General features: G+C 48.2%; 2 protein-coding genes across 5 annotated transcripts in view; both read right to left on the bottom strand.

Annotated features, from left to right (window-relative positions):
• The window catches only part of F5 (coagulation factor V), a 65,870-nt gene extending 55,205 nt beyond the window's left edge, over positions 1–10,665 (bottom strand). Inside the window, exons 1-3 of the mRNA XM_044266920.1 lie at positions 10,616–10,665; positions 7,402–7,484; positions 167–289 (exon numbers count right to left, since the gene is read on the bottom strand). Coding sequence (XP_044122855.1) covers positions 167–248 — 82 coding nt within the window. The 5' untranslated portion in view covers positions 249–289; positions 7,402–7,484; positions 10,616–10,665. The remainder of the gene's footprint in view (positions 1–166; positions 290–7,401; positions 7,485–10,615) is intronic.
• Positions 10,666–11,352: 687 nt separating this feature from the next.
• Positions 11,353–14,092, bottom strand: part of LOC122918470 (selectin P) — a 45,587-nt gene continuing 42,847 nt past the window's right edge. For all 4 annotated transcript variants that reach the window (XM_044266922.1, XM_044266925.1, XM_044266924.1 and 1 more), the window contains one exon: positions 11,353–11,437. The gene's annotated coding sequence lies outside the window, so the exon portion shown is untranslated. The remainder of the gene's footprint in view (positions 11,438–14,092) is intronic.

Here is a 14,092-nt window from a genome sequence, read left to right on the forward strand (position 1 = left end):
GTTCCTTCTCCTCCCTGAGACTTACAAAGGCAACAATTTTCATAGTCACCCCTTGAAGGAAAGGAGATTTCTCTAACATGTGGTTAACAATCTGGTTTTAAATGTCTGACACTGGTGTTAGAGTTGTATGTTTTCCACTGCCAAAGGAAAATTAAATTACTCTTACCTTCTGAGAATTTACTGTATTTAATTCCTTGAGGATGGATGCTTACGGGCTTGTCTGCCTTATTCTTAAAGTGAACTTTCATGATGTCTCCAACTTCAGCATACAAGGTAGGCCCAAGAAGTCCTACAGAAACAAGGATTTATAATCTGTGTTCAGGAATACCAAAGACAGAGCTGCTAAGCACGGAGAGACACAGACCTGCATGAGAGATGGCTGTCATTCCCCTGGCCCTGGGGCTGGCCTGCTTGTCTTCGATCTAGAAGGGTTTGCCGGCCCCTTGTCTCGACATTGCACACAGTCAGGACAGGACAAGAAGGTAGAAATGTTTGGCGTGGGCTCAAAACAAGTCAAGAGAGAGAAGGAATAGTTCCGATCATGTCTACCCCATCCTGACCCCTGTCATTCCTTGCAGATTACTGTCTTTGGCCAAGAGAAGAAAGCTGTTCACTTTCAGTTGTGCAGGGGGATTTGAGGGAAGGTGACTGGCTCCATTAGATCTCCCTGAGGGGGGAATCTCAGAGACCTCAATAAAGTGAGGATGGGGGAAAGCCACAGGGTATGCTGGTCCTGAGGTGAGTTCAGAGTCCCTGAGGCAGGAGTGAGGCGTCCAAAGAACAGAAGGAAGAGTGCGGGTGGCACGCGAGCAGATGGGGGGGCGGGTCACGGGGGGCTTCATGGGCTTTGGTGAGGAATTTGGATTATCTTCTGAACGAAATGGAAAATTGCTGGGGCTTTGTGCCGCAGACAGACATGGTTTTAAAAGCTCATTCTGGAGGGGAAAAAAGGACCTCCCAGCTGTTGTGCGGAGAGCAGTGTGCATAGTGATGGGACCGGAAATGGCAGCAGGTGGCACAGAGAAGCCACACGCGCGGCGGGTAGGTGGGGAGAAGACGCTGGTTCCAGATTCTGAAGGCAGAGCCGGCTGGATTTGCTGGATGGCTGACGTGGCCTCTGAGAGAAGGAAGCCAAGGGTGACCCTGCGGTGTTTTATCTGAGCAATGGGGTAAACAACGTGACCAGTTACTTCAATGTGGGACACCGCAGGATGACAGGTGAGACGGGCAGATATCAAGAGTGACGTCTCAAGTCCTGCATGATAAGTGTGCTGAGTCCTGCAGCCACGAGGATAAATAAGACCCTGCCCCTGTCCTCGAAGAGCTCGCAAGCTCGTCGGGGGCAAACGTACGGTAGGAGCCACCGCTGAGATGTGGGCAAAGTGCTATAGACGTAGAGGGGATGAAGGGCCAGTTCTGTCTGAGGGGTTGTGGGAGGAGGTGATATTTGAGTCAGGCTTCGGCAGAATCATAAATGAGAATTTCCCAAAATTAAATGTTTGAAAAGTTGACTGCTCTCACTTCCCAGCCACCTGTAAACCCTGTGCGGTTTGCTTCTCCCCAGCAGAGACCGCGGGAGCTTGAGGAGAAAGGGGCAGCCGTCATGGAGTTCAACCAGCATTTGTTTGCACGGCTGATGGTCACATTAATCGGGCCCCCACTTACAGAACTGTAATGCTGACTAAAATAGATGCCTTCGCAGAGCTTACAAAAAAGTAGGAAGGACAGATTTTAACAAACCATCACAGAAAAGCACAGCTTACACTGAAGAGCATTTGACAGAGGGTTCGTGTCCAATCTTGGAGAAAGGGAGGAGCTCGGGGTTGGACATGCTTCCTTGAGGAAGCAATGCTTCAACTGAAGTCCAATGGCCAAGAGGCAAAGGCATGGGCAGGGACATTTCAAGGAGTGGGATGAGCATGTGCAAAGGGCCCGTGGCACCAGAAAACTTGGCCTATTCAAAAGCTGACAGATGGCCACAGTGAAGGTAAAGTTCAACAGGTAAGAGAGAGAGGCAGAACGTGAGGCTGAAGGCATGATCAGAAGCCCCATCACGTAGAGCCTTCTACATCTTTGAGTTTTGCCTCTAAGTGTATCTGGAAGCCAATCAAGAGTTTTAAGCAGGGGTGAGACATGGACCAGATTTGGGGTTTTTAATCTCTGGGGGCACTGGTGGAGGATGAGCTGGGGAGAACTCAGAGTGGACGCTGAGAGAACAGAGGGCTCCAGGCAGGCGATGTGGTGACACAGTGTAAGGTGATGATGAGAACATGCTAGAGGGCTATTAGAAGATGAGGAGAACATGCTAGAGGGCTATTAGAAGATGATGAGAACGTGCTAGAGGGCTATTAGAAGATGATGAGAACATGCTAGAGGGCTATTAGAAGATGAGGAGAACGTGCTAGAGGGCTATTAGAAGATGAGGGGAACGTGCTAGAGGGCTATTAGAAGATGATGAGAACATGCTAGAGGGCTATTAGAAGATGAGGAGAACATGCTAGAGGGCTATTAGAAGATGAGGAGAACATGCTAGAGGGCTATTAGAAGATGAAACGTCAGGGCTTGACGGATGGCATATGGGTGGAGGGTGAGGGAGACCAAGTTGCTGTGGATGGCTGGTGATGTTCTTGCTGGGGAGCGGGGGAAGGAGGGTACCCTGCTCTGACACGAGGACACTGCTCTGACATGAGGACATTGTTTGCTAGATATGGCAGGCAGAATAACGGCCCAGCAGCGATGTCTGCATCTTTACTCCTGGGACCTGTGAATACGCTACGCGGGGTGGCCAATGGGGCTCTGCAGGTGTGACTAAAAGAAGTTTGAAATGGTAGAGTTTCCGAGATTATTATCCCAAGGGAAATGTCATCCAGCATCCTTATAAACGGGATGCAGGCAAAGCTGAGCTCACAGCCCTGCTGGATCTGAACCGGAGGAAGGGGCCACAAACTCGCATGTGCAGCCTGCCTCCAGTAACGGGAAAAGGCAAGGAGAGGACTGTCCCCCAGAGGGGGAGAGCTCTGTCAACGCCTTGATTTTAACCCAGTGAAACTTATTTTGGACTTCTGACCTCAAGAACTGCAAGATAATAAATTTGTATTGTTCTGAGCTATGAAGTTTGCGGCAATATGTTTGTTACCTATTGGCAACGGGAAAAACAGTATCTCTGAGACTGAACCCCCTTTCCCTACTTCTCTTTCCACCTGCCGTTTTCTTACTGCTTTCAGCAAACTCTCACTGCTGGAGTTTATGCTGATCTTGTGCCTGGAGCGTGTTGTTTGCTTCTGTGTTCGCTCTGCACAGGACTGTGGAGGTCACACTGTTCAATCTTCAATTTAGAGATACTTACAAAGCCTGGGATGTGGGGGTGGGTGGATGGCTTGCTCAAGGTCCGTCAATCATTGGGTGGTGCCCCTGGGGTTAGAACTCAGGGCTCTGGACTCTTGAACCAAAGCTTTCTCTACCACCTTGCACAGAGCGGGTTCAGAACCGCCCCCTCTCCTGAAATAGTTCCAATGTCTACACCATTTGTGACTCCTGACCACAACCGGCAGGACTAGCTGAGCTTGCTCTCTCTTCTGACTGCTACCCTCAGTCCTAGCTCCTGATGGAAGCCCCCACTGGCTCTTCTGACCTGCCGGGGATGCCCAGGAGCCCAAAAGATGCTGGCCACGTGATCACAGCGTGCACTGCATTTGTTGCCACGGCACCTTGCTTGGGTGATTTGTTTGCTGGCATTGCGTGGCTACAAATGCCCGTGCCTGGGATAAGTCTCCTCAGTTATTTAACCTAATAAGACCTCTTGCTGCAATGAATGGTCTGGAGTATTTATTTGCCTCCCTTTCTGTTTCCTTGGAATTAAGGCAAAACAAAGGGATGTTTTCATAAATGCAAACCAAATACCAAATACCTTCCCTCATGTGGACAAACACATGAGTGTTGTCTGAGCTGCTGGTTAGCTCCTCTGTCAGCCCGATGGCCTGGGTCCCAGCAGTGACGTGGGGGAAGGGGCCGCCTACCTTGCGGTCCCAGGAAGGTAGCACAGCGTGTACCCAATTTCATGCGGCTTTGGAGTTGAAAAGGACAACATAAAGTCAGCTAATCCCATCCCCTGTGCTCGGGTGCATATGAGTTACAGAAAACAGGGAAGCCTAGTGTTGTACTAGTTCAGAACCCCTTCAGGGGCAAACGTTTCATACCCTTCCTTGAAAACACTCAGAGTTGACACTCGCCATTTCAAAGCCCCAGCCTGGATTCCCGAAAAGGAGCCCAGTCCCTGCACTTGTCCACATGGCTGCAAACCTCGATGCAGGGACCCCTCCGGACCCCCAGTCCTACAGCCTCGCCCCCACCCACAATTACAGTGACTTCTGGGCTCAGGCTGTAGAAGTGTCACATGACTCATCCGTGCAAGCCTCAGCTGGAATCACACCCGCCAAGAGCCGGAAATGGGGAAAGGTGCCAGTGACCCAGAACCAGGCTGGGCATGGGGCAGGTCACAGAGTCGGTGGTCGTGTCTGAACCCGGAGCTTCACAGGGTTCACCCCGGACTTGCCGCACCGCATCAGCTACAGACAGACATCAAGATGAACGAAATACTACCCTTGCCTTTCAAGGATTCATAGTTAAGTAACTTTAGGAGTTCAGGAAGAAGCTGCTTTAAAATGGTGTTAAAATGCCTCAGAGTTCACGGAAAACAAATGTGATATGAGATACACAGGGGTCGGTAGAGAGGTGAAGTTTTAAGTGCACAGGGTTTAAACGTAAATTAATGATCAAGGTCTACTCTAATTAATGAGGTTGAATCAGGAAATTTCTACAAAAGCTAATAATCTCAAAGGATTTTTTAAAAAAAGATTTTACTAATTTATTTGGTAGAGAGCATAAGCCTGGGGAGCAGCAGGCAGAGGGAGAGGGCGAAGCAGGCTCCCTGCTCAGCAGGGGGATCCCAGGACCCCGGGACCATGACCTGAGGGGGAGGCAGCTGCTTCACCTACTGAACCACCCAGGCGCCCCCGCTCAAAGGGTTCTGATCACGTACTCTCCTCTCCAAATCTATCAATGACTCCCTCCTGCCCAGGAGATAGTCCCCAGCTTGGCCCTGGCCTTTCTAACACAGTTCTTGGCACAGTGACTTACATGGCCCAGACATTCAAATTCCGTTAACTTGGCAAAAGCCACACAGGAAAGGCTCCAAACACCTGTCCGATTCCTCTTTTTTCCAGGCCTAGTGAGTGTGTTTCCCAGCTTGTTTTCCCTCTGCACAACTACAGTTTAATTTAGTTAAATATTTCTTCAGCATCTGCTGTCCGTACTAAGCTTGGAACCAGAGCTCTGAGCACGAAGAGACTCTGACAGAGGACAGGAGATCCTTCAACTCCCCGCCCACCATGACAAACTGGGTTTTAGTGGTAACCTTACTGTCCTCCCTGAAGGTGACCCCTCTTCTTCCTCAAGCTGAGTCCCTCCAACTCTTGAATCGCATCACGTCCTACTTCTTCTGAGTCTGGCTCCGGCCATTACTCTCCCTCCGATGTGATTACCCTCCCCTTTTCTACTGGATACGTCAAGTCACTGTATTCTTGTTTGTAAAAGTCCAAAATATACTTAAGCCCCTCCTTCCCTTCCAGAACCTCCCCGTCTCTCCTCACATGTGGAGCCAAGTTTCGGGGAACAGTTTTCTCTAAGTTCCTCCTGCTTCCGTTTTCCTCCTTCACCTCCATTCACCAAGGGAAGTGGCACTGGGGAAAGCAGTGAAGAGCTTCAAGGGGGGATCACTAAGCATCCTCCTAACGTCGAGTGGGCAAAGAACTGGAAAGAAACCATTGGTTCTGGCATCTCAGAGTCATGGGTGCTATTTTCTGAGAGTCATTTTAGCGGACTTATGTTAGAGAGGGTCAGGGAGGAAACAGTATTACAGAGAAAGGAGCAGAGGGCTCATGTGGGAAAATGGCCCTGAAGGAAAGGCAGGCAGTCAAGGGGAGATTTTGTTCTAGGAAGGCGTGGGCCTGAACATAGTTGTGTTTTGTTTTACTGTTGTTGAGTTTTGGCAGAAGGGAAGGTTCTAGCCAAGGAAGACTAGGACAAAGGGAGATCAGAGGAAGCAGAACTAAACAGTTTGCACAGAGAGGTAGAAGGATGAGTCCAAGTCTTCACTTGGTTAGTACGGAAGGACGAGTGAATTACTGACCAGGCGACCCAAGGGAGGAAGTTCTCTCTTTATGGCCTCTACCATTCCTGTGAAATATTGTATCATATTCCAGAACCCCAAAACCCATTCAACCCACTTTCTTTGATTAAAGGGGAGATGAGGAAAGGGGTATTGGGGCGGCTCCATCTGGTAAGGGTCTGACCTGAGTTCAGTCATGATCTCAGGGTCCTGGGATCAAGCCCCATATTGAGCCCCATATCAGGCTCAAGGAGGCTTTGGGTTCAGCAGGGAGTCTGCGTCTCCTGCTTCCTCTGCTCTCTTCCCTTGCCCTCCCCCGCTCATGCTCTCTCTCTGTTTCTCAAATAAACAAACACAAACTTCAGGAAAAAAAAAAAAGAAAAGAAAAGATGAGGAAAAAGAAGAGATTTTTCTTTAAAAACAACAGCTGTTGTACACCTCACACTAAATAAAAAAGGAGAAGAGGGCGCCTGGGGGGCTCAGTCATTGAGCGTCTGCCTTCGGCTCAGGTCATGATCCCAGGGTCCTGGGATTGAGCCCAGCGTTGGGCTCCCTGCTCAGCGGGGAGCCTGCTTCTCCCTCTCCCATTCCCCCTGCTTGTGTTCCCTCCCCCTCTTTCTCTGTCAAGTGAATAAATAAAATCTTTAAAAAAAAACAAAAACAAAAAACAGGAGAAGGGATGGGAAAAACAGATGCAAGAGAACCAGCCATGTATGGTTCCTCTGAATGAGTGTAGGGAGCCGGCTGGAAGCAACATCACTTGCCAGGGTTCAACTGCGCTCCATAAACTAGACCATCAGCTCCAGGAAGGCAGGAAGTGGTTCTGCCTTGCCAACTGGGGCATCCACAGTGCCTCTTCAATGCCCAGCCTGTAGCCAGTGCTCAAGAGTACTTTGTTCAACAAGTGAATAAAATTCAAACTCTTAAACGTTTTGTTTAGCTTTCTGATCAGTGTTAAAAATAGCTGGCTTCGTGAGCATGGCCCCTCATGCAAGAAGAGCTCACTGGCTTCATGCTTTGATGCCACTGTATTGAAATTCTCAAAAATGTGAATTCCAGGCTCCACATCTTCATTTTTCACCTACCCCCACGACTTAGAAAGCCCGGACTGCTTAAAAACAACAAAAGCACTCAATTCTAAAAAAAAGTCACCAAACAGATACTTTAGATAACCAGGGATAGCAAATTTTCATAGAGATTCATCTTTAAAACTGAAGAGTGTACTTCTGGCTTACCTGAAGTTTTGGATCGTGGTTTTTCTTTCAGAAAATATGGTTCATACTCTCTGTAGACAATTTTCTTAAAGAAAGGATTCGAACTAGAAATCAAATACAGAAATTAATTTGAGAGCCATATACATCTACATCTCACATCACAAAACAAATGGATTTCTCATGTCCTCAGATACGCAGTAGGAAAAATAGTATTTTAACTGCATCCCAGAAACTCAAGGTTTTGAAAATATGAATAATACATGGGGTTAATAAAATAATTATTGATCTCTTTAGGAATATTTTGTTGTGGCAACCATTCTATCCCAACTTAGTCCGCCTTAACTAATCCTTACTCGGAATCCATTTTCTAAGAAAAGAACCTAAGATCATTGTGTGAATCCAAACTTTATGCTTAGATTTTAAATGACTAAAAATATAACCAAATCCTTTATGAATAAATACATGGGCTATTTTTTAAATGATGAGTCATATACAGATTTAAATTACTGGGGAACATTATAAAGAACCATTGTTTTGGTGAACCCTATTTCTAGTTGAGAAGTTGGAGATGCCTAATGGAGTTAAAGCCCTGGGCACTCCTACTAAAAACAAACAAACCAAATGAAAAAGGCAAGTCTTGGGAAATCTAAGTCTCTTGTCAAGAGGAGAAACAATGCATAAATGGCAAAGCCAAGACTCAAAGAGGTAAAACCATTGTATTCATGGTAAAGAATTCACAGAAAGGGAGGCAGTGAGAGTGGTACTCTTGAACTCTAGAGGAAAAAGAAAAAAAAAATATGTATGTGTGTGTATATATATATATATGTATATATGTATGTGTGTGTATATACATATATATACATACACATACAAATTTTTTTTATATATAATAAATATATATAATATATATTATATATATCATAAATATATGAGCAGAGAGCTGAGCAGAGAGCCTGATGTGAGGCTGGATCCCAGGACCCTGAGATCATAACCTGAGCCGAAGGCAGAGGCTTTAACCCACTGAGCCACCCAGGCAGCCCAATATATATGTTTTTACTTCAATATCTGTTACCACATACTTGTAAGTGACTAAACAAATTTCCTTAGGGAAGTTTCCAAAAACATTTACTTAAGACTTCAGACAAGAATAATAGATATATCCCACCTCTAAAAGTATTCTCCTGCTAATATTAGATGAAGTAAGAGGAAAGATCTTTGCTTTGTGCTGAAATTCACTTTGGCAAAAAAACAGGTGGTTATGTTGATCTCCTTACGGAAAGGATCATTCCGCTGTAGGTGTGGGACACTTAGTACAAGTTCTTAGTTTAAGCAGCTGGATGTACAGGTTAGATTTTTTCATGAGAAAGTACCAGGGGAAAATGACATGATTCGAAGTTCCAAAATCTTGACAGTTGGTCTAGGTTGTCACTGTATGGTTTTGGCTCAAAATTTGACACCAGAAGTATGACTCTTACCAGAATTCTGGAAACTCAACCATAGATCAAGGGGATCAGATCAACAGTCATGGTTCCCTTTGGAGTGCTCCTGTGTGAGTCAGGCTTTTTCTCTATGTGGTTCTGCTTCCAATATTCTGCTTGTTATTTTTCAGAGCTAACTACAGAAGAAAGGACAAACTCCCAAGCATAAGCACGGAGTATCCCAGCAAAAATAGCCAGCATGATAATGTCTGGCCATGAGCAAGAGAAATTAATGTTGGAAAGCCCATGATTTTCTTTGGGGTTTTGGCAGTTCTGTAAGGGTATGGGTATGATCTAGATCATCAACTCAAAAGACAATATTTAAAATTATTTTTTTTAATATTTTATTTATTTATTTGACAGAGATCATAAGTAGTCAGAGAGGCAGGCAGAGAGAGAGGAGGAAACAGGTTCCCTGCAAAGCAGAGAGCCTGATGCCGGGCTTGATCCCAGGACTCCGGGATCATGACCCAAGCCGAAAGCAGAGGCTTAAACCCACTGAGCCACCCAGGCGCCCTAAAATAATTTTTTTTTTAAAGGATTTCTTGGGGACAACTCGGTGGCTCAGTGGGTTAAGTGTCTGCCTTCAACTCTTGTCACTTTTGACCCCAGGGTCCTGGGATTGAGTCTCACATCAGCTCCCTACTCAGGGGAGAACCTGCTTCTCTGTCTCCTGCTGCTGCTCCCCCTGCTGTGTTCTCTATCCCTCTCTCTCTATCTCCAATAAATAAATAAATCTTTTAAAAAATTTTAAAAAAAGATTTCTTATTGTTACAAGACCCAGGTAATATATAATACTGTCCAAAAGAACACAGTACAAAGTAATTCTTTAAGGGGTTTCATGTTATGCACTACCAGACTTAAAATATTACATTATTTCTTAGGAGATTGGTCTGGTTTTGTAATCCTAAAAGAGGAACTTGTCTTTCACAATCATTTAAATGGTGATGTTTAGTTAAAAAAAAAAAAAAAAAACTGAGTCACACTGAGAGGTTTACTAATAAAAAATATAAAAATATAACCAAATGGAAATAGTGAGTAGGTCCTACAATTTGTTTAATTTCTGGGAAGTCTTGTTTTTAGCTTTTCAATTAGGAAAAACAATTTGTAGTTCAGAAATAGACTTTTGTTACTTAAGCCACCATTTCCTTACACGGCGACTTTCCACACTGGCCAGGGCAGACCGGATCCCAAGGGCTAAGAACGTGACAAAAGCGAAGAGTCCCACGAAGTGGAGGAAAAGGTGAAAAACCAAAAACTCGGCATGTCTGTGGCCCGGTAGGCGCTGGAAAGCCCAAGAATCGGAAACCACGGCTGCTCGGCCAGTGCCACTGAACAGCCCACTTCGACCGCGGACGGTGCGCGCGTCTCCAGCTGTCGGAGGCTGCGGGGACCCGGTGACTGCTGCGGCCCGGGGGTCCGTAAAGTCCCGGGAAGGGGCTCTGCAGGGGGTGGGCTCGCGAGGCGGTCGTGCCTGGAGCTTCCGAACCAACGCGCAGATGAAGCCCACGACCCCAGCAACAAACCCCCATCAACCAACCCTTCCAGCCGCGCGCAGACGACCGCGCGGAGCCTCCGGGCCACTCTACGGTCAGAAGCAAAATAGCGATTTTGGTTAAAAATGAGCAATAAGTTGTTGGGGATTTCTGTTTTGTTTTGGGTTGTTGCTTTTTTTTTTTTTTTTAAGCGGTGGAGCTGCGGGAGGCACGTCCCCGCGCGCGATCGCCGTCCCTCCCCGCAGCCCGCCCGCGCCTCACCTGGGCCCGGGGGTCTCGGGCCGGTAGCTCCAGTCCACGCCCTGGGCCGCCACGTAGAACTGCCGCAGCCGCGCGGCCGCCGCCCCGCAGCAGGCGCCCAGGACCGCCAGGACGCCCAGGACGCCGAGGCGCGGGCCGCGCGGGGCCATGGCTGTCCTGCTCCGGGACGCGGCCGGGCGCGCGTGCACTCCCGGCGGCTGCGGGAGGCGGTGTCCTCCCGCCGTCGGCTGGCGCGGGGCCGGGGCTGCGGCCGCGGGGCGGTCCTCCGGGCGAGCGCCCTCCCAGGCGCGGGCTTGGCCAGGCGCGGCGCCCCCGGGACGCGAGGCTCGGGGCGGAGCCGGCGCGCGGGAGCAGGTGGCGACAGGGCAGAGCCCGCCGGCCCCGCGGACTCGCGAGGCGCAGGCAGAACCGTGCCCGCGCCGGCACCTGCGGGCGCCCCCAGGGCGGCGGCCCCTCCCTCACCACCGCCGTGAACACCCAGGGCCCAGCTGACGTTTGCCAGACGCGCAGCCATGCCCTCGACTGCCTCAGTTTCCCTGGGATCTGGGGAAGGGTAACGCCGCGTTAGGGGCACCGAACCACCGTCATTTCGGTGAGGAAGCCGGGGCGTGAGTGCACGGGCCCGACCGGCCCAGAGCGCGTCTGTGGGCCCGGACCGCTCGCCGGTTCCCACCCCTGCGCCGTTCGGCCGCGGCCGCCGAGGCAGCAGAGCCGACTCGGTCCCACTTACTAGCTGCGCGGCGTGGGCAGGGCAGGGCCGCGACGTCTTTAGAGCTCAGTTCTGACGTCTGCGCAAGACGGTGGTAATTTCTCCAGGGACACCTGTTGGGACGAGAGAACGTACTGCGGGCTCCGACTCCGGGCAGCGGAGCGTGGAGCACACCCGTCTTACTGGGACTGGGGTTTTCCTGCCTCAGGGGCCCCTTGGGTTTCTTGAGATCTGGCTGTTTCACACTGCCTTAAGCAATGGCGCTACTGGGTTTTTACCCCGAAGATACAGATGTCGCGAAAAGAAGGGCCACCTGTGCCCCAGTGTTCATAGCAGCAATGGCCACGGTCGCCAAACTGTGGAAGGAGCCCAGATGCCCTTCAACGGACGAATGGATAAAGAAGATGTGGTCCATATACACAACGGAATATCACGCAGCCATCAGAAAGGATGAACACCCAACTTTTCCATCAACCTGGACGGAACTGTAGGACATTATGCTGAGTGAAATAAGTCCAGTGGAGAAAGGCAATTGTCATATGGTTTCGCCTATTTGCGGAACATAAGGAACAGTATGGAGCACATTAAAAGGCAGGGGAAAATGAAGTGAGGGGGATCGGAGGGAGAGATGAACCATGAGAGACTGCGGCCTCCAATAAACAAACTGAGGGTTTTAGAGGGGAGGGAGGAGGGGGATGGCCTGGCCCAGTGATGGATATTAAGGAGGGCACGAATTTCACGGAGCACTGGGTGTTTCACAAAAACAGTGAATCATGGAATGCTACATCAAAAACTAATGATGCACTGTATGGTGACTACCATAACATAATAATTTTAAAAATCAGATCTTGTTTTGCTATTGATAGAAAACCTGAGAAACCTGAGCATTATTATAACTGCCTGAGACTCCTTGAATCTGCATTCCTCCAAGTTTGTCTTAAAAAAATTTTTTTTAAATTTATTTGCCAGAGAGAGTGAGAGACTAGCAGAGGGAGAAGCAGGCTCCCCGAAGAGCAGAGCCTGATAAGGGACTCAACCCCAGGACCCTGGGATCATGACCTGAGCAGGAAACAGATGCTTTATGGGCTGAGCCACCCAGGCGTGCTCCCAGCTTCTGTCCTAACACGGTTTGTCTCAAACGATCTGCTACATTGTAACCTGGCACCTCACCTGAGGTCTGCATGATGTGGGGCTCCTCCACACTTCACTCCTCCTCCGCACAGTCCTGTCTGCTCCTTTGCTGATATACCCTGTCCGCTTAGAATACCCAGCCCTCCCTCGTTGCTGAACAGTGTCTGTTCAGAGTCCTATCTCTCTCCTTAATTCTGGACTCAAACCGACCTTTTCCATTTAATGAGCTACCACGATATTCACATATGATACTCATATCAAATGCCCTCTATTTGTGTGGGTAACTATTGTTTCCTGACTAGATTATAAACTGTTCAAGAGCTCAGCAGTGTCTTACTCTTCTGTATCTGTGAGAGCTACAGAAGCTGACAACCGTCAGAATTCCCTGGGTAGCTTTCACAAATTGTAGATTCTTTTTTTTTTTTAAAGATTTTATTTATTTATTTGACAGCAATCACAAGTAGGCACAGAGGCAGGCAGAGAGAGAGGAAGGGAACCAGGTTCCCCACTGAGCAGAGAGCCCAAGGCGGGGCTCGATCCCAGGACTCTGGGATCATGACCTGAGCCGAAGGCAGAGGCTTTAACCCACTGAGCCACCTAGGCAACCCACTGAGCCACCTAGGCGCCCCACAAATTGTAGATTCTGACTCTGACACAGGGCTGGTAACCACTGTCCCATGATACCCAGCCTAGTGATTGGCGTTAAGACAAGCAGAGGTGTTATCAACAGTACATGAGAGAAACTTTAAAAAGCAGTGTGTCCCTCAATCCCAAGTTTACTGCCAAAGTTCTTGCAAAATTATGTAACCTTTAGTTGGACTCTTTCACAATTTCATTTGCATATTGGCCCATGAGTCATTCATTGTGCATGATACCTTTATTGCCTCACATTTCACAGAGACAAGATAACTGTATTGTTTGGCTCTCTACTTTTCACATCAGTTCCAGATTACTACGTAACTTTCAACAATCTACCTATTAAACATGTGATTTAATAAATAACATCTCTTCTTCCTTATAGGATGTTCAAGTGTTGAGGATTTTTTTCTGCTTCTCTAATTTTCTGATTTTTTCTTCTTTGATTCTGGGGTGGGGTGGGCAGTGATATGGTATATATTTGTTGACTGATTGAAAGGTTAATCTGTACTTGGGACAACGGTAATTGTGCTTTACATCGTTGTAAACAAAATGATGTACAGAGATCCCACTGAACAAAACATCAAATAATAGAGCATGGCATTCGGGAAGAATCTTTTTAATTGCCCATTTGAATTTTGGTCTTGAGGTTCTTTTGGGGAGAGTGACCAGTGAAGGGAAGGGGACACGTGGCTTCCTCTGTTGATTCTTGGTCTTCTGGCACAATGTTGATTCTGGTCTCTACGTTGATTCTGGTCTCTCTGGTGCCTTCCAGAGGCTTCTCTGGAAGCCTTGCAACACAGGTGTAATAGGGCTGCATAAACAACAATCACTGGAGACCCCAGAAGGTCTTATAGAAATTCCCTCAAGTCACAGACACCAGCTGCCTTCCAACCAGTAGCGTACGCCTTCCTCCAGTCTGAAAATAAAGAGGCATTTTTATTTTTCCACGGTCCGGTCTTCTGGTAAGCCAGATGCTTCGGTCTCTGGTTAATGAGTCT

The sequence above is a fragment of the Neovison vison genome, chromosome 10 (assembly GCF_020171115.1).
Source record: "Neovison vison isolate M4711 chromosome 10, ASM_NN_V1, whole genome shotgun sequence".
NCBI lineage: Eukaryota > Metazoa > Chordata > Mammalia > Carnivora > Mustelidae > Neogale > Neogale vison.